Here is a 22,529-nt window from a genome sequence, read left to right as displayed (position 1 = left end):
GAGCCATGGGGGTCTATAGGGCCTATAGGGAGTTATGGGGCTCTGTAGGGCCTACAGGGAGCCGTGGGGTTCTATAGGGCCCATAGGGAACCAAGGGGATCTATAGGGAGCCAGGGGTGTCTATAGGGCCTATAGGGAGCTGTGGGGCTCTGTAGGGCCTACAGGGAGCCGTGGGGTTCTATAGGGCCCATAGGGAGCCAAGGGGGTCTATAGGTTCCATAGGGAGCCGTGGGGTTCTATAGGGCCCATAGGGAGCCATGGGGGTCTATAGGGTCCATAGGGAGCCAGGGGGGGTCTATAGGGCTCATAGAGAGCTATAGGGTCTATAGGGAACCATGGAACTCTATGGGGCCCATAGGGACCTATAGGGGCCGCTATGGGGCACTGGGGCCCAGGTGTCCCCTCCCCCTCCCAGGTGTCCCCTCCCTCCCCTCCCCCCCAGGTGTCCCCTCCCCCTCTCAGGTGTCCCCTCCCCCCATGTCCCCTCCCCCATGGCCACATGGTCCCCAAGTGGGGACAGGGACAGAGGGACAGAGGTAGGGGGGGGGGATTTGGGGACATTGGGGGGGATTTGGGGACATTGGGGGGGCAGAGGGGACATCGGGGGATTTGGGGACATGGGGGGAAAAGGGGACATGGGGAGATTTGGGGACATGGGGGGGAAAGGGGACGTGGGGGATTTGGGGACATGGGGGGCAGAGGGGATGTGGGGGGATTTGGGGACATGGGGGGGAAGGGGACGTGGGGGGGATTTGGGGACATGGGGGGGAAGGGGACGTGGGGGATTTGGGGACATGGGGGGCAGAGGGGATGTGGGGGGATTTGGGGACATTGGGGGGCAGAGGGGGATGTGGGGACAAGGGGGGATTTGGGGACATTGTGGGGGGGGGCAGAGGGGATGTGGGGGGGCCAAAAGGGGACATGGGAGGCAGAGAAGGGACAAAGAGGGGGACATGGGGACATTGGGGGGGGGGCAGAGAAGGGACAAGGGGGGGTTTGGGGACATGGAGAGGCAGAGGGGACATGGGGGGATTTGGGGATGTGGGGGGGACAAGAGGGGACAGGAGGGGGGATGGGGGGGACATGGGGGGGCAAAAGGGACATTGAAGGAGCACTTGGGGACATGGAGAGAGGGGATTTGGGGACACGGGGGGGTGAGGGGGGCAAAAGGGGACGTGGGGACATGGGGGGACATGGGGGGCAAAAGGGGACATGGGGGGGCAGAGAAGGGACAAAGGGGGGACATGGGGACATGGAGGGGGCAAAAGGGGACATGGGGGGCAGAGAAGGGACAAAGGGGGGGACATGGGGGGCAGAGAAGGGACAAAGGGGGGACATGGGGACATTGGGGGGGCAAAAGGGGACATGGGGGGCAGAGAAGGGACAAAGGGGGGACATGGGGACATGGAGGGGGCAAAAGGGGACATGGGGGGCAGAGAGGGGACAAAGGGGGGACATGGGGACATGGGGGGGGCAAAAGGGGACATGGGGGCAGAGAAGGGACAAAAGGGGGGGACATGGGGACATTGGGGGGGCAAAAGGGGACATGGGGGGCAGAGAAGGGACAAAGGGGGGACATGGGGACATGGAGGGAGCAAAAGGGGACATGGGGGGCAGAGAAGGGACAAAGGGGGGGACATGGGGACATTGGGGGGGGTCAGAGGGGATGTGGGGGTATTTGGGGACATGGAGGGGGGCAGAGGGGATGTGGGGGGGCCAAGAGGGGACATGGGGGGCAGAGAAGGGACAAAGAGGGGGACATGGGGACATTGGGGGGGCAAAAGGGGACATGGGGGGCAGAGAAGGGACAAAGGGGGGGACATGGGGCCATTGTGGGGGTCAGGGGGGGCCATGGGGACCCAGTGGGTGCCGGAGCCCCCCCTGTTACCCCCCCCCAGGGCGCTGCCCCCCCCGCTCGGCGCCGTGGGACTCGGAGGAGTCTGGGGACGAGGGGACAGCGGGGGACACGTCGGGGGACATGGGGGACCCGGGGGGGGACACGGACACCCCGCGGCGCTCCGGGAGGCGCTGTCTGCCCCCCCCCTGCAACGGGGACACCGGCGGGGGACAGCCTGACGGTGAGGGGGGGGGGACACCGGGAGGGGGGACAGCCTGACGGTGAGGGGGGGGACACCGGGGGGGACACCGGGAGGGGGGACAGGGGGACACCGGGGGGGACACCGGGAGGGGGGACAGGGGGACACAGGGGGGGACACAGGGACATGGGGGACACCGGGAGGGGGGACAGCCTGACGGTGAGGGGGGGGACACTGGGGGTGACATGGGGGGACACAGGGACATGGGGGTGCACTGGGGGGGGACACACCGGGACACGGGGGACACGGGAGAGACAGGGGGGACACGGGGGGACATGAGGGATGGGGGTCATGGGGGGGACATGGGGGAGGATATGGGGACATGGGGGGGACATGGGGACACATGGGGACATGGGGGGACATGGGGGCCACGGAGGGGACAGGGGAGGATGGGGGGGACAGCCGGACAGTGAGGGGGGACACCGGGGGGGAGACAAAGGGGACATGGGGGGACAGAGGGATGGGGGGCACATGGGGGGGATGGGGGGGCCATGGGGGGGACAGTGGGCCATGGGGGTGCCACCGGGGGTGTCCCCTGACCGTCCCCGCTGTCCCCAGGGCCCCCCCCGGAGGAGGCGCCCCCCCCGGCCGCGCCGCACCCCCCTACAGCCCCTCCTGCAGCTGCGGGCACGGAGGAGGGGGCCCAAGGTTTGGGGACCCCCCGACACCCCCTTAACCCCCCATGGGCTCTGACCCCCCTTTAACCCCCCCCGTGACCTCTGACCCCCCCTTTGTACCCCCCCCGTGAGCTCTGACCCCCCCTTTGTGCCCCCCATGTAGCTCTGACCCCCCCTTTTTGCCCCCCCATGTGGCTCTGAACCCCCCTTTCTGCCCCCATGACCTCTGACCCCCCCTTTGTACCCCCCATGAGCTCTGACACCCCCTTTTTGCCCCCCCATGTGGCTCTGAACCCCCTTTTTACCCCCCAATGTGGCTCTGACCCCCTCTTTTTACCCCCCTTGTGAATCTGAACCCCCTTTTTACCCCCCCCATGTGGCTCTGACCCCCCCCTTGTGACTCTGAACCCCCTTTTTACCCCCCCATGTGGCTCTGACCCCCCCTTTTTCCCCCTCCCCAGGAGTGGGGCCCCCCCGGGGCGCTGGAGCCCCCCCAAAACGGCTGGGGGGGGGCCTGGCCCAGTGATGGGGTTCATCGCCTGCGCGTCGACTTCAAGGTGGGGACCCCAACACCCCCCCCTGCACCCCAAAACCCCCCCAGGATCCCCTCGCACCCCAAAACCCCCCCAGGATCCCCCCCCGAACCCCAAAACCCCTCCAGGACCTACCCGGGACCCCCCCCAGGACCTCCTCTGCACCCCAAAACCCCTCCTGGGCCCCCTCCCTTCACCCCAAAACCCCCCAGGACCTACCCGGGACCCCCCCCAGGACCCCCCCGGACCCCAAAGCTGCCTCCTAGGAGCTCCCCTGCACCCCAGAACCTACCCAGAACCCCCCCCAACACCCCCTTGCACCCCAAAACCCCTCCAGGAGACCCCCCGGACCCCTTCCTGCACCCCAAAATCTCTCCATGACCCCTCCAGGACCCACTTTGCACCCCAAAGCACCCACCTACGACCCCTCCCTGCACCCCAAAGCTCCCTCGGACGCCCCCTGCACCCCAAATACCCCCGGACCCCCCCCCCCAGACCCCCAATTCCCCCCCAGGACTCCCCCCTGCACCCCACTGTCCCCCAAAACCCCCTAAACCTCCCCCCACCCCCTTCAGGGCACCCCCAACCCCCCCCCCCCCCCCGCACCCCCCACCATCCCCCATCCATTGAATCTCCCAATCCCCAACCATAGAGTCGCACCATCCCGTCTCTAGAGCGTCCCTTCCCCGACCATAGAGTCCCCATTGATATCTATGGAGGGAGGATGGCAGGAGCGCCCCTTCCTGTGTCCCTTTTTCCCCCCTCTATTGCACTCCCCAACCATAGAATCACCCCATCCCTAGAGTGTACCCTTCCCAACCATAGAGTCCCCATTGAGCTCTATGGATAGTGGTGGCAGGAGTGCCCCTTCCTGTATCCCTTCTGCCCTTCCTCGACTCTATGGTTCCCCCGCAGGAGGACTGCGCGCTGGATAACGTGTGGCTGATGGGGGGACTCAGCATCGTCTCCTCCGTCCCCGTCACTGCGCCCCTCGTCTGTCTCCTCTGCGCCAGCAAAGGCCTCCACCAGGTCTGCACCCCAAAAACGAGGCACCCCAACACCTCGGGGACCCCCCCAAAGCCCCGCGAACACCAAAACACCCCAAAACCAGCCAGAAACACCTCAAACGCCCCAGAAATACCCCCAAAAACACCCCCAAAAGACTCCAAACACTTGAAAAACACAAACCAATACCCCATAGACCCCCAAAACGCCCCAAAAAGACCCAAACCACTAAAAAAACCGAAAAACCACCCCATAGACCCAGAAAATACCCCCCAAAACACCCCAAAAAGACTCCAAACACTCGAAAAACGTGAAAGAACACCCGATAGACCCCCAAAACACCCCTCAAAACACCCCAAAAAGACCCAAAACAGTTGAAGAACACGAAACAACACCCCATACACCCCCAAAATACCCCCTAAAACACCCCAAAAAGACCCCAAACACTTGAAAAACACGAAAGAACGCCCCATAGACCCCAAAATACCCCATGAAACACCCCCAGAAGACCCCAGACACTCGAAGAACATGAAAAATCACCCCACAGAACCCCAAAATACCCCACGAAACACCCCCAAAAGACCCTAAAGGCTCTAAAAACACGAAAGAACGCCCCGTAGACCCCCAAAATACCCCCTAAAACACCCCAAAGAGACCCCAAACACTTGAAGAACACAGAAAACCACCGCACGGAGCCCCAAAATACCCCCCAAAACACCCCCAGAAGACGCCAAGCACTCGATGAACATGAAACAACACCCCATAGACCCCCAAAATACCCCATGAAACACCCCCAGAAGACCCCAAACGCTCGATGAACATGAAAACCACCCCACAGAGCCCCAAAATACCCCATGAAACACCCCCGGAAGACCCCAAACGCTCTAAAACCACGAGCAAACACCCTAAAATACCCCCGAAAACACCCCCAGAAGACCCCAAACACTCAATGAACATAAAAAACCACCCCATAGACCCCCAAAACACCCCATGAAACACCCAAAGAGACCCCAAACACTCGAAGAACATGAAAAACCACCCTAAAGAGCCCCAAAATACCCCCCAAAACACCCCAAAGAGACCCCAAAGGCTCTAAAACCACGAAAGAACACCCCGTAGACCCCCAAAATACCCCCCAAAACACCCCAAAGAGACCCCAAAGGCTCTAAAACCACGAAAGAACACCCCGTAGACCCCCAAAATACCCCATGAAACACTCCAAAGAGACCCAAAACACTCGAAGAACATGAAAAATCACCCCATAGACCCCCAAAACACCCCATGAAACACCCCAAAGAGACCCCAAACACTTGAAGAACATGAAAAACCACCCCACGGAGCCCCAAAAGACCCCCTGAAACACCCCCAGAAGACGCCAAACACTCGATGAACATGAAACAACACTCCATAGACCCCCAAAATACCCCATGAAACACCCCCAGAAGACCCCAAACGCTCGATGAACACGAAACAACACCCCATAGAGCCCCAAAATACCCTCCGAAACACCCCCAGAAGACCCTAAAGGCTCTAAAAACATGGAAGAACACCCCATAGACCCCCAAAATACCCCCCAAAACACCCCAAAGAGATGCAAAACAGTCGATGAACATGAAAAACCACCCCATAGACCCCCAAAACACCCCAAAAAGACTTCAAACACTCGAAGAACATGAAAAAACACCCCATAGACCCCCAAAATACCCCATGAAACACCCCAAAGAGACCCCAAACACTGGAAGAACATGAAAAATCACCCCAAAGACCCCAAAATACCCCATGAAACACCCCAAAGAGATGCAAACCACTCAATGAGCATGAAAAATCACCCCATAGACCCCCAAAACACCCCAAAAAGACTTCAAACACTCGAAGAACATGAAACAACACCCCATAGACCCCCAAAATACCCCATGAAACACCCCCAGAAGACCCCAAACGCTCGATGAACATGAAAAACCACCGCACAGAGCCCCAAAATACCCCCCAAAACACCCCAAAGAGACCCCAAAGGCTCTAAAACCACGAAAGAACACCCCGTAGACCCCCAAAATACCCCATGAAACACCCCCAGAAGACCCCAAATGCTCTAAAACCCATGAGCAAAGCCCCCGAAGTCCCCCCAGCTCCCCCCCAAAGCGCCGTCGGGGGGTGCGTGACGGCGTCCCCCGCAGCTGCGGCTGTGCCAGGTTTGCTGTCAGCCCTTCCACTCGTTCTGCCTCGGCCCCGAGGAGGCGCCCGAGCCCGGAGAGCGCTGGAGCTGCCGCCGCTGCAAGGCCTGCCACGCCTGCGGCCGCAGGGGACACCCCCACAGGGTACCCGCCATGCGGGGGGCACCGGGGGCTCGGGGGGCAACGGGGACTTGGGGGGTGACGGGGGTGATGGGGGCGATGGGGACTTGGGGGGCAACGGGGGCAATGGGGGTGATGGGGGCAATGGGGGCGATGGGGACTTGGGGGGCGATGGGGACTTTTGGGGTGATGGGGACAATGGGGACTTGGGGGGCAGTGGGGACTTGGGGGGTGATGGGGGCAATGGGGGTGATGGGGACTTCGGGGGTGATGGGGACAATGGGGACTTGGGGGAATGTGGGGACTTGGGGGGTGATGGGGGTGATGGGGACTTGGGGGACAATGGGGACAATAGAGTCAATGAGGGACGATGGGGACTTGGGGGGCAATGGGGACTCTAAAGGTGATGGGGACTTGGGGGGACAATGCAGGGCAATGGGGACTTGGGGGGCGATGGGGAGTTGGGGGGTGATGGGGGCAATGGAGTCAATGGTGGCAGTGGGGGACAATGGGGACTTGGGGAGCAGTTGGGGACAATGGGGTCTTGGGGGACAATGGGGACAATAGAGTCAATGAGGGACAATGGGGACTTGGGGGGCAATGGGGACTCTAAAGGTGATGGGGACTTGGGGGGACAGTGGGGGGTGATGGGGACTTGGGGGGTGATGGGGGCAATGGGGACTAAGGGGGCTGTTGGGGACAATGGGGACTTGGGGGGCGATGGGGACTTTGGGGGTGATGGGGGCAATGGGGACTTGGGGGGCAATGGGGACAATGGAGTCAATGAGTGCAATGGGGGGCGATGGGGACTTGGGGAGCAATGGGGACTTGGGGGGCGATGGGGACTTCAGGGGTGATGGGGACAATGGAGTCAATGGGGGACAATGGGGACTTTGGGGGTGAAGGGGACAATGGAGTCAATGAGGGACAATGGGGACTTGGGGGGCAATGGGGACTTCAGGGCTGATGGGGACAATGGAGTCATTGGGGGACGATGGGGACTTCAGGGGTGATGGGGACAATGGAGTCATTGGGGGACAATGGGGACTTGGGGGACAATGGGGACTTCAGGGGTGATGGGGACAATGGAGTCATTGGGGGACAATGGGGACTTGGGGGACAATGGGGACTTCAGGGGTGATGGGGACAATGGAGTCATTGGGGGACAATGGGGACTTGGGGGGCGATGGGGACAATGGAGTCAGTGGGGCAGTGGGGGATGATGGGGACTTGGGGGGCGATGGGGACTCTAAAGGTGATGGGGACTTGGGGGGACAATGCAGGGCAATGGGGACTTTGGGGGCAATGGGGACTTTGGGGGTGATGGGGACAATGGGGACTTCGGGGGTGATGAGAACAATGGAGTCAATGGGGGACAATGGGGACGATGGGGACTTGGGGGGCAATGGGGACAATAGAGTCAATGAGGGACGATGGGGACTTGGGGGGCGATGGGGACTTCGGGGGTGATGGGGACAATGGAGTCATTGGGGGACGATGGGGACTTGGGGGGCGATGGGGAGCGATGGGGACAATAGAGTCAATGAGGGACGATGGGGACTTGGGGGGCGATGGGGACTCTAAAGGTGATGGGGACTTGGGGGGACAATGCAGGGCAATGGGGACTTGGGGGACGATGGGCACTTGGGGGCGATGGGGACTTCAGGGATGATGGAGACAATGGAGTCAATGGGGGCAGCGGGGGACAATGGGGACTTGGGGAGCAATGGGGACCTGGGGGACTGATGGGGACTTGGGGGGCGATGGGGACTTCGGGGGTGATGGGGACTTCAGGGATGATGGAGACAATGGAGTCAATGGGGCAGCGGGGGACAATGGGGACTTGGGGAGCAATGGGGACCTGGGGGACTGATGGGGACTTGGGGGGCGATGGGGACTTCGGGGGTGATGGGGACAATGGAGTCAATGAGGGCAATGGGGGACAATGGGGCCTTGGGGGGCAATGGGGGACAATGGGGACTTGGGGGGTGATGGGGAACTTGGGGGACAATGGGGGACAATGGGGACTTGGGGGGCGATGGGGACAATGGAGTCAATGAGGGCAATGGGGGACAATGGGGACTTGGGGGGCAATTGGGGACAATGGGGACTTGGGGGGTGATGGGGAACTTGGGGGACAATGGGGAATTGGGGGGTGATGGGGAACCTGGGGGACAATGGGGGACAATGGGGACTTGGGGGGCGATGGGGACAATGGAGTCAATGGGGGCAGTGGGGGACAATGGGGACTTGGGGGGCGATGGGGACAGTGGAGTCAATGAGTGCAATGGGGGGCGATGGGGACAATGGGGAATTGGGGGGCAATGGAGGACTTGGGGGACAGAAAGGGACAATAGGGACTTGGGGGACAATGGGGACTTGGGGGGCGATGGGGACAATGGAGTCAATGAGGGCAGTGGGGAGGCGATGGGGAGTTGGGGGGCACTGGGGACTTGGGGGGTGATGGGGACAATGGAGTCAAGGAGTGCAATGGGGGACAGTGGGGACTTGGGGGGCAGAGGGGACCTGGGGGGCTGATGGGGACTTGGGGGGCAGAAGGCACTTGGGGGGTGATGGGGAACTTGGGGGACAATGGGGACTTGGGGGGTGATGGGGACTTGAGGGGCGATGGGGACAATGGAGTCAATGAGGGCAATGGGGGCAATGGGGACTTGGGGGGCAGAGGACTGATGATGCTGGTTTATACTGGTCTATACTGGTTTATACTGGGAGGAGACCCTGGTTGTTTGGGGGGGGGCAGTGGGGTTTGGGGGAGGTTGAAGTGATTTGGGGGTGTGGGGGAGGACCCTGGATCCCCCCCTTTGGTGCTACTGGTCCATACTGGTCCATACTGGTTTATACTGGTCCATACTGGTGTATACTGGTTTATACTGGGAGGGGACCCTGGTTGCTGGGAAGGGGCAGTGGGGTTTGAGGAGTGATTTGGGGGGGTGGAGGTGACCCTGGATCCCCCCCCTTGGTGCTACTGGTCCATACTGGTCTGTACTGGTCTGTACTGGTTTCTACTGGTTTATACTGGGAGGAGACCCTGGTTGTGTGGTGGGGGGCAGTGGGGTTTGGGGGAGGTTGAAGTGATTTGGGGGTGTGGGGGAGGACCCTGGATCCCCCCCTTTGGTGCTACTGGTCCATACTGGTCCATACTGGTTTATACTGGTTTATACTGGTTTGTACTGGTTTATACTGGTTTGTACTGGTTTAGGTGCTGCTGGAGTGCTGCCGGTGCCGCCGCTGCTTCCACCCTTCGTGCCTCGGCCCCGGAGCGCCCCCCCGCGCCCCCCCCCCGCGCCTGGGTGAGGAAACTGCCCCCCCAAAACTGCCCCCCCCATAACTGCCCCCCCAAAACTGCCCCCCAAAACTGCCCCCCCCATAACTGCCCCCCCAAACTGCCCCCCCATAACTGCCCCCCCAATAACTGCCCCCATAACTGCCCCCCAATAACTGCCCCCCAAAACTGCCCCCCATAACTGCCCCCCATAACTGCCCCCAAAACTGCCCCCGTTTTTGCCCCCTTTCCCCCCCAATTGCCCCCTGACCCCCCGTTTTTGCCCCCTTTCCCCTCCAATTGCCCCCTGACCCCCCGTTTTTGCCCCCTGACCCCCCGTTTTTGCCCCCTTTCCCCCCAATTGCCCCCTGACCCCCCCGTTTTTGCCCCCTTTCCCCCCAATTGCCCCCTGCCCCCCCGTTTTTGCCCCCTTTCCCCCCCAATTGCCCCCTGCCCCCCCGTTTTTGCCCCCTTTCTCCCCCAATTGCCCCCTGACCCCTCCATTTTTGCCCCCTTTCCCCCCCAATTGCCCCCTGACCCCCGTTTTTTGCCCCCTGACCCCCCGTTTTTGCCCCCTTTCCCCCCCAATTGCCCCCTGACCCCCCGTTTTTTGCCCCCTTTCCCCCCAATTGCCCCCTGCCCCCCCTTTTTGCCCCCTTTCTCCCCCAATTGCCCCCTGACCCCTCCATTTTTGCCCCCTTTCCCCCCCAATTGCCCCCTGACCCCCGTTTTTGCCCCCTGACCCCCCGTTTTTGCCCCCTTTCCCCCCCAATTGCCCCCTGACCCCCCGTTTTTGCCCCCTGACCCCCTGTATTTGCCCCCTTCCCCCTCAATTGCCCCCGACCCCCCGTTTTTGCCCCCTGACCCCTCGATTTTGCCCCCTTTCCCCCCCAATTGCCCCCTGACCCCCCGTTTTTGCCCCCATTCCCCCAATTGCCCCCTGACCCCCCATTTTTGCCCCCTTTCCCCCCAATTGCCCCCTGACCCCCCCGTTTTTGCCCCCTGACCCCCCATTTTTGCCCCCTGACCCCCCGTTTTTGCCCCCTTTCCCCCCAATTGCCCCCTGACCCCCCCGTTTTTGCCCCCGACCCCTCGATTTTGCCCCTTCCCCCCCAATTGCCCCCTGACCCCCCCGTTTTTGCCCCCTTCCCCCCCAATTGCCCCTGACCCCCCCATTTTTGTCCCCTTCCCCCCCAATTGCCCCTGACCCCCCCGTTTTTGCCCCCTTTCCCCCCCAATTGCCCCCTGACCCCCCGTTTTTGCCCCCTTTCCCCCCCAATTACCCCCTGACCCCCCATTTTTGGCCCCTGACCCCCCCTTTTTTGCCCCCCCAGCTGTGCTGGGGCTGTTCGCGGTGTCGGAGCTGTGGGGCGACCCCGGGGGGCGCAGGAGGGGACCCCGAATGGACCCCCCAAGACGGGCTCTGTCCCCCCTGCGCCCGACGGCGGCGACACGGTGAGGGGGGGGCAAAAACGGGGGGGTCGGGGGGCAATTGGGGGGGGAAGGGGGGCAATTGGGGGCAAAAAAGAGGGGGTTTGGGGGGGCAAAAAGGGGGGTGGGGGGTAAATAGAGGGGGTTTGGGGGGGCAAAAAGGGGGGTGGGGGTAAAAAGAGGGGGTTTGGGGGGCTAAAAAGGGGGGTGAGGGGTAAATAGAGGGTGTTTGGGGGGTAAAAAGGGGGGTGGGGGGTAAATAGAGGGGGTTTGGGGGGGGTAAAAATGGGTGTGGGGGTAAAAAGAGAGGGTTTGGGGGGTAAAAAGGGGGGTGAGGGGTAAATAGAGGGGGTTTGGGGGGTAAAAAGGGGGGTGGGGGGTAAATAGAGGGGGTTTGGGGGGTAAAAAGGGGGGTGGGGGTAAATAGAGGGGGTTTGGTGGGGGCAAATGGGGTCTGGGGGGTAAAAAGGGGGTAAAAATGGGGGTAAAAAGGGGGGTGAGGGGTAAATAAAGGGGTGAGGGGTAAATAGAGGGGGTTTGGGGGTGCAAATAGGGGTCTGGGGGGTAAAAAGGGGGGTGGGAGAGGGGTAAAAGGGTCAAAAAGGGGGTGAGGGGTAAATAGAGGGGGGTTGGGGGGCAATAAGGGGGGGCAATAACGTTGCTGTTCCCCCCCCGCAGGGTCCTTCTGCCCCACCTGTGCCTGTTGGGGGGGGAGCGAAGAGGAGGGGCGACTCCCCCCCTGTCCCCAGTGCGGCCGCCCCACGGGTGAGGGGCGCTATGGGGCGATGTGGGGCGCTATGGGGCTCTATGGGGTCTCTGTGGGTCTCTATGGGTCTCTGTGGGGTCTCTATGGGTCTCTATGGGTCTCTATGGGTCTCTGTGGGTCTCTGTGGGGTCTCTATGGGTCTCTATGGGGTCTCTGTGGGTCTCTGTGGGGTCTCTATGGGGTCTCTGTGGGTCTCTATGGGTCTCTATGGGTCTCTATGGGTCTCTGTGGGGTCCTTATGGGGTCTCTATGGGTCTCTGTGGGGTCTCTATGGGGTCTCTGTGGGTCTCTATGGGTCTCTATGGGTCTCTGTGGGGTCTCTATGGGTCTCTATGGGGTCTCTATGGGTCTCTGTGGGGTCTCTATGGGGTCTCTGTGGGGTCTCAATGGGTCTCTGTGGGGTCTCTATGGGTCTCTATGGGTCTCTATGGCTCTCTGTGGGTCTCTATGGGGTCTCTATGGGTCGCTGTGGGTCTCTGTGGGTCTCTGTGGGGTCTCTATGGGTCTCTATGGGGTCTCTGTGGGTCTCTGTGGGTCTCTGTGGGGTCTCTATGGGTCTCTATGGGGTCTCTGTGGGTCTCTATGGGGTCTCTATGGGTCTCTATGGGGTCTCTATGGGGTCTCTATGGGGTCTCTATGGGTCTCTATGGGTCTCTGGGGTCTCTGTGGGGTCTCTATGGGTCTCTGTGGGTCTCTGTGGGTCTCTATGGGTCTCTATGGGGTCTCTATGGGGGTCTATGTGGGTCTCTGTGGGGCGCTATGGGGTCTCTATGGGGTCTCTATGGGTCTCTGTGGGTCTCTATGGGGTCTCTATGGGTCGCTGTGGGTCACTATGGGGTGTCTATGGGTCGCTATCGATCGCTGTGGGTCGCTATGGGTCGCTCTCTCCCCAGAGCCGCTCTCCGGACCCCTATCCCGGGTACTTGGGGGGCTCCTTCGCTCACCCCACGGCGCCGCCCTCCTGCGCTGCCCCCAGGTACAGGGATCTATGGGGCAGACGGGATCTATGGGGCAGATGGGGCACTTGTGGGGCAGAGGGGGCGTTTTGGGTGTTTTTGGGGGCGTTTTGGGGGTGTTCTTGGTCTTTTAAGGGTGTTTTTGGGGTGTTTTGGGTGTTTTAAGGCGATTTTTGGGGTGTTTGGGGGTCTTTGGGGCGTTTTAGGGGTGTTTTGGGGCTGTTTTTGGGGGTATTTTGGTGACTTTGGGATTTTTTTTCATGTTTGGGGTGTTTTGGGGGGCGTTTTGAAGTGGTTTTGGGGGTGTTTTGGGGGTGTTTGGGGTGTTGGAAGTGGCATTTTGGGGGGGTTTTGGGGGCGTATTTTGGGTGTTTTGGGGGGGTTTGAAGTGGTTTGGGGGTGTTTGGGGGGTGTTTGAGGTGTTTTGGTGGCATTTGGGGTGGTTTTGGGGGTATTTTGGGTGTTTTAGTGGCATTTTGGGGTTTTTGGGGGTGTTTTGGGTGTTTTGGGGGTATTTTGGGTGTTTTTGGGGTTATTTTGGGTGTTTGGGGGCATTCTGGGTGTTTCTGGGGGTGTTTTGGGTGTTTTGGGGGTGTTTTGGTGGTATTTTGGGGGTTTTGGGGGTATTTTGGGTGTTTTGGGGGTATTTTGGGTGTTTTTGGGGTTATTTTGGGTGTTTGGGGGCATTTCGGGTGTTTCTGGGGGTGTTTTGGGTGTTTTGGGGGTATTTTGGGTGTTTTTGGGGTTATTTTGGGTGTTTGGGGGCATTCTGGGTGTTTCTGGGGGTGTTTTGGGTGTTTTTGGGGATGTTTTGGGTGTTTTGGGGGTATTTTGGGTGTTTTGGGGGGTGTTTGAGGTATTTTGGTGGCATTTTGGTGTTTCTGGGGGTGTTTTGGGTGTTTTGGGCGGCGTTTTGGGTGTTTTTTGGGGTTATTTTGGGTGTTTTGGGGCGTATTTTGGGTGTTTTTGGTGGCATTTTGGGTGTTTCTGGGGGTATTTTGGGTGGGTTTGGGGGCGTTTTGGGTGTTTTGGGGGGTGTTTGGGGTGGTTTTGGGGGTATTTTGGGTGTTTCGGGGGTATTTTGGGTGTTTTTGGGGGGCGTTTGAAGTGTTTTGGGGGTGTTTGAGGTATTTTGGTGGCATTTGGGGTGGTTTTGGGGGTATTTTGGGTGTTTTTGGGGTTATTTTGGGTGTTTGGGGGCATTTTGGGTGTTTCTGGGGGTGTTTTGGGGGTGTTTTGGTGGTATTTTGGGGGTTTTGGGGGTGTTTTGGGGGTGTTTTGGGTGTTTTTGGGGACGTTTTGGGTGGTTTTGGGGGTATTTTGGGTGTTTTGGGGGTATTTTTGGTGTTTTGGGGGGTGTTTGAGGTATTTTGGTGGCATTTTGGGTGTTTTTGGGGGTGTTTTGGGTGTTTTTGGGGACGTTTTGGGTGTTTTTGGGGTTTTTTTGGGTGTTTTGGGGGTATTTTGGGTGTTTTTGGGGTATTTTTGGTGTTGTGGGGGGTGTTTGAGGTATTTTGGTGGCATTTTGGGTGTTTTTGGGGGTGTTTTGGGGGTGTTTTGGGTGTTTTTGGGGTTATTTTGGGTGTTTGGGGGCATTCTGGGTGTTTTGGGGGTGTTTTGGGTGTTTTTGGGGTTATTTTGGGTGTTTGGGCGGCGTTCTGGGTGGTTTTGGGGGTGTTTTGGGTGTTTTTGGGGCATTTGGGGTGTTTTTTGGGGGTATTTTGGGTGTTTTGGTGGCATTTTGGGGGTTTTTGGGGGTGTTTTGGGTGTTTTGGGGGTATTTTGGGTGTTTTGGTGGCATTTTGGGTGTTTTGGGGGCGTTCTGGGTGTTTCTGAGGATATTTTGGGTGGTTTTGGGGTATATTTTGGGGGTTTTGGGGGCTGTTTTGGGTGTTTTTGGGGTGTGAGGGGGTCCTCGTGCTGCTGACCCCCCCCTTTCCCATCTCCCAGTGCCCCCCCGGGGGGGAGAAGGGGCACCCGGGACCCTGCGACCTCGGGGCCATCGGAGCCCTCGTCGAGAGCGGCGGATACGGCTCCGTGGTGAGGGGGGGGGCACTTATGGGGTGGGGGGGGGCATCTATGGGGCACCTGGGGGGTATTATGGGGGTTTGGGGGGGGTAAAGGGGGGGGTTGAAGGGATAAATGAGGGTTTTAGGGGGCTGGGGGGGGGAATTGGGGGCACATATGGGGTGGGGGGGCACTTATGGGGTGGAGGGGGGGCACTTATGGGGCGGGGGGGCACTTAAGGGGGGGTAAAAGGGGGTTTTGGGGGGTAAATGAGAGATTTGGGGGGCTGGGGGGGGAATTGGGGGCACTTATGGGGCGGTGGGGGCACTTATGGGGTGGGGAGGTCACCTATGGGGCGTGGGGGGCATTTATGGGGGGGTAAAAGGGGGGTTTTGGGGGGTAAATGAGAGATTTGGGGGGCTGGGGGGGGAATTGGGGGCACTTATGGGGTGGAGAGGTCACCTAGGGGGTGGAGGGGGGCACTTATGGGGTGGGGAGGTCACCTATGGGGCGGGGGGGCACTTATGGGGGGGTAAAAGAGGTATTTTGGGGGTAAATGAGAGATTTGGGGGGCTGGGGGGGCACTTATGGGGCGGGGGGCACCTATAGGGGGGTAAAAGGGGGGGTTTTGGGGGGCTGGAGGGGGGCAATGGAGTGAGGGTGGCACCCATGGGTGCTATGGGGGGATCTATGGGGCGGGGTGACCCACATAATCTTTTTGGGGGGGGGTTCACAGGAGGATTTCAGCCAGGACGTGGTGGGGGTCCTGCTGAGGGGGGGGGCGGCGGGGAGAGAACCCCCCGACGGGGCCCGGCAGCTCTTCGTCCAGGTGGGGGCGCTGTGGGGCGCTATGGGGCTCTATGGGGTCTCTGGGTCCCTATGGGGTCTCTTTGGGGTCTCTATGGGGCTCTATGAGATCTCTATGGGTCCCTATGGGGTCTCTGTGGGTCTCTATGGGGTCTCTATGTGTCCCTATGGGGTCTCTGTGGGGTCTCTATGGGGTCTCTTTGAGTCTCTGTGGGGCTCTATGGGGCACTATGGGGTCTCTATGGGTCCCTATGGGGTCTCTATGGGGTCTCTATGGGTCCCTGTGGGTCACTATATATCTGTATATGGTGTCTATGGGTCTCTGTGAGTCCCTATGGGGTCGTGGTGGGTCACTGTGGGTCTCTATGGGGTCTCTGTGGGTCTCTATGGGGTCTCTATGGGGCTGTGTGGGTCACTATATATCTGTATATGGTGTCTATGGGTCTCTATGGGGTCCCTATGGGGTCTCTATGGGTCACTATGGGTCCCTGTGGGGTCTCTGTGGGGTCTCTATGGGTCTCTATGGGGTCTCTGAGAGGTCTCTGTGGGTCTCTGTGGGTCACTATATGTCTGTATATGGTGTCTATGGGTCTCTGTGGGTCTCTATGGGTCTCTATGGGTCTCTATGGGGTCTCTGTGGGTCTTTATGGGTCTCTATGGGTCTCTGGGGGTCTCTGGGGTCCCTATGGGTCTCTATGAGTCCCTATGGGGTCGCAGTGGGTCACTGTGGGTCCCTATGGGTCTCTATGGTTCTCTATGTGTCTTTATGGGGTCTCTGTGGGTCTCTATGGGGCTGTGTGGGTCCGTATGGGGTCCCTATGGGTTCCTATGGGTCTCTATGGGGTTCCTATGGTGTCCCTATGGGTCGCTATGGGTCTCTATGGGTCGCTATGGGTCTCTATGGGGTCTCTATGGGTCCCTGTGGGTCATTATGGGTCTCTATGGGTCCCTATGGGTCGCTATGGGTCTCTATGGGTCCCTATGGGTTCCTATGGGTCGCTATGGTTCGCTATGGGTCCCTGTGGGTCATTATGGGTCTCTATGGATCCCTATGGGTCGCTATGGGGTCTCTATGGGGTCTCTGTGGGTCTCTATGGGTCGCTATGGGTCTTTATGGGTCCCTATGGGTCGCTATGGGTCCCTATGGATCCCTATGGGGCTCTATGGGGTCTCTATGGGTCCCTATGGATCCCTATGGGTCTCTATGGGTCTCTATGGGTCCCTATGGGTCGCTATGGGGTCCCTATGGGGTCTCTATGGGTCTCTATGAGTCGCTATGGGTCTCTATGGGTCCCTATGGGTTGCTATGGGTCCCTATGGGGTCCCTATGGGGTGCTATGGGGCTCTATGGGTCCCTATGGGGCGCTATGGGGCGCTATGGGGCGCTGACCCCTCTCTGCAGCTGATGGGGGGCGCTTTCCCCTGGTTCGACGCGGAGGACCCCGAACTGTGGCGCCCGCGAGGGGGGGGCGGGTGAGTCGGGGGGACCCCGAGTTTAGGGGGGGGGGTTGGGGGGGGGGTTGGGGGGGGCCCCAAGTTGGGGGGGGGGTGGTGTGGGGGAGCCGGGGGGGGGTTGGGGGGCATTTGGGGGGGGTTGAGGGGATTTGGGGGGGCTATGGGGGGTATTTGGGGGGGCTATGGGGGGTATTTGGAGGGATTGGGGGGGCTCTGGGGGGTATTTGGGGGGGTTAAGGGGATTTGGGGGGCTCTGGGGGGCATTTGGGGCTTTCTGGGGGGTATTTGGGGGTGTATTGGGGGTATTTGGAGGGGGGTGAGGGTGTTTGGGGGGCTCTGGAGGGGTATTTAGGGGCTTTTGGGGGGTATTTGGAGTTTGGGGGGGCTCAGGGGGGTATCTGGGGGTATTTGAGGGGGGGTTTGAGGGGGCTTTGGGGGGTATTTGGGGAGCTTGGGGGGGTTCTGGAGGTATTTTGGGGTTTGGGGGTCCCTGGGGAGTATTTGGGGGGTCCCTAGGAGGGGTCTCTGGGGGGTTTGGGGGTTCCCTGGGGGGTATTTGGGGGGTCCCTAGGAGGGGTCTCTGGGGGTTTTGGGGGTCCCTGGGGAGTATTTGGGGGTCCCTGGGGGTCTCTGGGGGGTTTTGGGGGTCCCTGGGGGTTATTTAGGGGTTTGGGGGGGGTTATTTGGGGGATCTGGAGGGTCCCGGGGGGGTATTTGGGGGGTGTTTAGGGGTCCCTGGGGGGTATTTGGGGGTTTGGGGCGTCCCTGGGGGGTGTTTGGGGGTCCCTGGGGGGGTATTTAGGGGGTTCAGGGGTCCTTGGGGGGTATTTGAAGAGGTTTGGGGGGACCCTGGGGGGGTATTTGGGGGTTGGGGGGGTTTGGGGTTCCTGGGGGGTATTTGGGGGTCTCTGGGGGGTATTTGGAGGTTTCTGGGGGGGTATTTGGGGGTCTTGGGGGTCCCTGGGGGGGGTATTTGGGGGGTGGTGGTTTGGGGGTGCTCAGGGCCCCCCCCTTTCCCCACAGTGGGGCGCTGCCCCCCCCCACCCCCGACCACACGTACGCCCAGTGGCACCCGGAGCCCCCCCCGACCCACGGTGAGCTTGGGGGGCGCTGGGGGGCGCTATGGGGCTCTATGGGGTCTCTATGGGTCTCTATGGGGTCTCTATGGGTCCCTATGGGTCTCTATGGGGTCGCTATGGGTCTCTGTGGGTCTCTATGGGTCTCTATGGGGTCTCTATGGGTCACTATGGGTCTCTATGGGGTCTCTATGGGTCTCTATGGGTCTCTATGGGGTCTCTATGGGTCACTATGGGTCTCTATGGGGTCTCTATGGGTCTCTATGGGTCTCTATGGGTCACTATGGGTCTCTATGGGTCACTATGGGTCTCTATGGGGTCTCTATGGGTCTCTATGGGTCACTATGGGTCTCTATGGGGTCTCTATGGGTCTCTATGGGTCTCTATGGGTCTCTATGGGGTCTCTATGGGGTCTCTATGGGTCTCTATGGGTCCCTATGGGGATCGCTATGGGGGTCGGTATGGGTTGCTGTGGGTCACTATGGGGGTCTCTGTGGGTCTCTGTGGGTCTCTATGGGTCCCCATGGTTCTCCTATGGGTCCCTATGGGTCGCTGTGGGTCCCTGTGGGTCCCTATGGGTCTCTATGGGTCCCCTATGGGGTCTCTATGGGTCGCTATGGGTCCCCTATGGGTCTCTATGGGTCGCTATGGGTCTCTATGGGTCCCCTATGGGGTCTCTATGGGTCGCTATGGGTCTCTATGGGTCTCTATGGGTCGCTATGGGTCTCTATGGGTCCCCTATGGGGTCTCTATGGTTCTCTATGGGTCCCTATGGGTCCCTGTGGGTTGCTATGGGTCTCTATGGGTCTCTATGGGGGTCGCTATGGGTCTCTATGGGTCCCTATGGGTCCCTATGGGTCTCTATGGGTCTCTATGGGTCGCTGTGGGTCTCTGGGGTCGCTATGGGTCGCTGTGGGTCGCTATGGGTCGCTGTGGGTCTGTGCCCCCCAGCGTTGGCCGAGGACGCCGTGGGGGCTCCGGGCGATGCCTTTGGGGGGGACGATCGGCTCTGTGTGCTCTGTCTGCAGCGCGGGGACGCCCCCCCCCAGGTGAGGCCTATGGGGCACTGGGGGGCGCCTATGGGGCTGGGGGGCACCTATGGGGCACTGGGGGGCACCTATGGGGCACTGGGGGGCGCCTGTGGGGCTGGGGGGCGCCTATGGGGCTGGGGGGCACCTATGGGGCATTTAGGGGCAGCTATGGGGCATATGAGGGCAGCTATGGGGGGTTGGGGGCAGCTATGGGGGGTTGGGGGGGATTGGGGGGCACTGGGTGGGGGTCTGGGTGCTGATGTGTGGGTCACAGGTGGGGGGGGGCTCTGATCTATGGGTCCCTATGGGGTCCCTATGGGTCTCTATGGGGTCTCTGGGGGGTCTCTATGGGGTCTCTATGGGTCTCTATGGGGTCTCTATGGGTCTCTGTGGGGTCTCTGTGGGGTCTCTATGGGGTCTCTGGGGGTCTCTATGGGTCCCTATGGGGTCTCTGTGGGGTCTCTATGGGGTCTCTATGGGTCTCTATGGGTCTCTGTGGGGTCTCTATGGGTCTCTATGGGGTCTCTGTGGGGTCTCTATGGGGTCTCTATGGGTCTCTATGGGTCTCTATGGGTCTCTGTGGGGTCTCTATAGGTCTCTATGGGTCTCTATGGGTCTCTGTGGGGTCTCTGTGGGGTCTCTATGGGGTCTCTGTGGGTCTCTATGGGTCTCTATGGGGTCTCTGTGGGTCTCTATGGGTCCCTATGGGGTCTCTATGGGTCTCTATGGGGTCTCTGTGGGGCCTCTATGGGTCCCTATGGGGTCTCTATGGGTCTCTATGGGTCTCTATGGGGTCTCTGTGGGTCTCTGTGGGTCTTTATGGGTCTCTATGGGTCTCTATGGGTCTCTATGGGTCTCTATGGGTCTCTGTGGGTCTCTGTGGGTCTCTGTAGGTCTCTATGGGTCTCTATGGGTCTCTATGGGGTCTCTATGGGTTGCTGTGGGTTCTTATGGGTCGCTATGGGTCCCTATGGTCCCTATGGGTCCCTATGTGTCCCTATGGGTCCCTATGGTCCCTATGGGTCTCTATGGGTCCCTATGGGTCCCTATGTGTCCCTATGGGTCCCTATGGTCCCTATGGGTCTCTATGGGTCCCTATGGGTCCCTATGGGTCCCTATGGTCCCTATGGGTCTCTATGGGTCTCTATGGGTCCCTATGGGTCCCTATGGGTCCCTATGGTCCCTATGGGTCTCTATGGGTCCCTATGGGTCCCTATGGTCCCTATGGGTCCCTATGGGGTCCCTATGGGTCTCTATGGGTCCCTATCTGTCCCTATGGTCCCTATGGGTCCCTATGGTCCCTATGTGTCCCTATGGGTCGCTGTGGGTCCCTGTGGGTCCCTATGGGTCTCTATGGTCCCTATGGGTCGCTATGGTTCCCTATGGGTCCCTATGGGTCCCTATGGTCCCTGTGGGTCACTGTGGGTCCCTATGTGTCCCTATGTGTCCCTATGGGTCCCTATGGTCCCTATGGGTCGCTGTGGGTCGCTATGGGTCGCTGTGGGTCGCAGGAGGCGGGGCGGCTGCTCTACCTGGGGCAGAACGAGTGGGCTCACGTCAACTGTGCGCTGTGGTCGGCCGAAGTCTTCGAGGAGGACGATGGGACCCTCCGCAACGTCCACGCGGCCGTCGCCCGCGGCCGCCAGATGGTGAGGGGCGACGCTATGGGGCAGCCGTGGGGCTGGGGAGGCCGCTGTGGGGCAGGGGAGGCCGCTATGGGGCAGCTACTGGGTAGTTAGTGGCATCCAAGGGGTTAAAGGAGCATCTGTAGGTGTTAAGGGATGCAGCTATGGGGCTGGGGAGGAGCTATGGGGCAGCTATGGGGCTGGGGAGGGAGTTATGGGGCAGCTATGGGGCTGGGGAGGCCGCTGTGGGGCTGCGGAGGCCGCTGTGGGGCAGGGGAGGCCGCTGTGGGGCAGCTATGGGGCAGCTGCTGGGTAGTTAGGGGCATCCAAGGGGTTAAAGGAGCATCTGTAGGTGTTAAGGGATGCAGCTATGGGGCTGGGGAGGAGCTATGGGGCAGCTGTGGGGCTGGGGAGGCCGCTATGGGGCAGCTATGGGGCTGGGGAGGAGCTATGGGGCAGCTATGGGGCAGGGGAGGAGCTATGGGGCAGCTATGGGGCTGGGGAGGCCGCTATGGGGCAGCTATGGGGCTGGGGAGGAGCTATGGGGCAGCTATGGGGCAGGGGAGGAGCTATGGGGCAGCTATGGGGCAGGGGAGGAGCTATGGGGCAGCTATGGGGCTGAGGAGGAGCTATGGGGCAGCTATGGGGCTGAGGAGGCTGCTATGGGGCAGCTATGGGGCAGGGGAGGAGCTATGGGGCAGCTATGGGGCAGCTATGGGGCTGGGAGGCGATTCTGGGTGCAATTTAGGCTCTTTTGGGTTGAATTTTGGACATTTTGAACTTTTTCGGTACAATTTTCGTTTTTCGGTGCAAATTTGGAGGGTTTGGGTCCAAATTTGGTTTTTGGGGTCCAATTTGGGTATTTTTGGGTCCAGTTTGGGGCCTTTTGGGTCCAATCTCTCCCTTTTGGGTCCAATTTCTCATTTTTGGGTCCAATTTCTCATTTTTGGGGTCCAATTTCTCATTTTCGGGGTCCTCTTTCTCATTTTTGGGGTCCAATTCCTCATTTTCAGGGTCCAATTTCTCATTTTCGGGGTCCAATTTCTCATTTTTGGGGTCCAATTCCTCATTTTTGGGGTCCAATTTCTCATTTTTGGGGTCCAATTTCTCATTTTGGGGTCCAATTTCTCATTTTCGGGGTCCTCTTTCTCATTTTTGGGGTCCAATTTCTCATTTTTGGGGTCCAATTTCTCATTTTTTGGGTCCAATTTCTCATTTCGGGGTCCAAATTCACATTTTTTGGGTCAAATTTCTCCCTTTTTGTGTCCGATTTCTCACTTTTTGGGTCCAATTTCTCATTTTGGGGTCCAATTTCTCATTTTGGGGTCCAATTTCTCATTTTCGAGGTCCAATTTCTCACTTTTTGGGTCCAATCTCTCATTTTTGGGGTCCGATTTATCCCTTTTTCGTCCAATTTCTCACTTTTTGGGTCCAATTTCTCATTTTTGGGTCCAATTTTTCCCTTTTGGGTCCAATCTCTCATTTTTGGGTTCTCTCTCTCACTTTTTGGGGTCCAATTTCTCACTTTTTGGGTCCAATTTCACATTTTT

General features: G+C 59.7%; 1 protein-coding gene across 1 annotated transcript in view; it reads left to right on the top strand.

Annotated features, from left to right (window-relative positions):
* Window positions 1-22,529, top strand: part of KMT2B (lysine methyltransferase 2B) — a 74,841-nt gene that overhangs the window by 17,630 nt on the left and 34,682 nt on the right. The window contains 15 exon segments of the mRNA XM_054052581.1: window positions 1,899-2,078; window positions 2,655-2,737; window positions 3,175-3,270; window positions 4,162-4,275; window positions 6,426-6,566; window positions 9,763-9,853; window positions 11,160-11,280; window positions 11,921-12,021; window positions 12,916-12,998; window positions 14,929-15,018; window positions 15,722-15,814; window positions 17,195-17,265; window positions 18,271-18,341; window positions 19,275-19,372; window positions 20,866-21,003. Of these exon segments, the coding sequence (XP_053908556.1) occupies window positions 1,899-2,078; window positions 2,655-2,737; window positions 3,175-3,270; window positions 4,162-4,275; window positions 6,426-6,566; window positions 9,763-9,853; window positions 11,160-11,280; window positions 11,921-12,021; window positions 12,916-12,998; window positions 14,929-15,018; window positions 15,722-15,814; window positions 17,195-17,265; window positions 18,271-18,341; window positions 19,275-19,372; window positions 20,866-21,003 (1,571 nt within the window).

Source organism: Cuculus canorus, chromosome 35 (genome assembly GCF_017976375.1).
Source record: "Cuculus canorus isolate bCucCan1 chromosome 35, bCucCan1.pri, whole genome shotgun sequence".
Lineage (NCBI taxonomy): Eukaryota > Metazoa > Chordata > Aves > Cuculiformes > Cuculidae > Cuculus > Cuculus canorus.
Note: the sequence above shows the minus strand (reverse complement) of the source record. Positions and strands in the feature narration are given on the sequence as shown.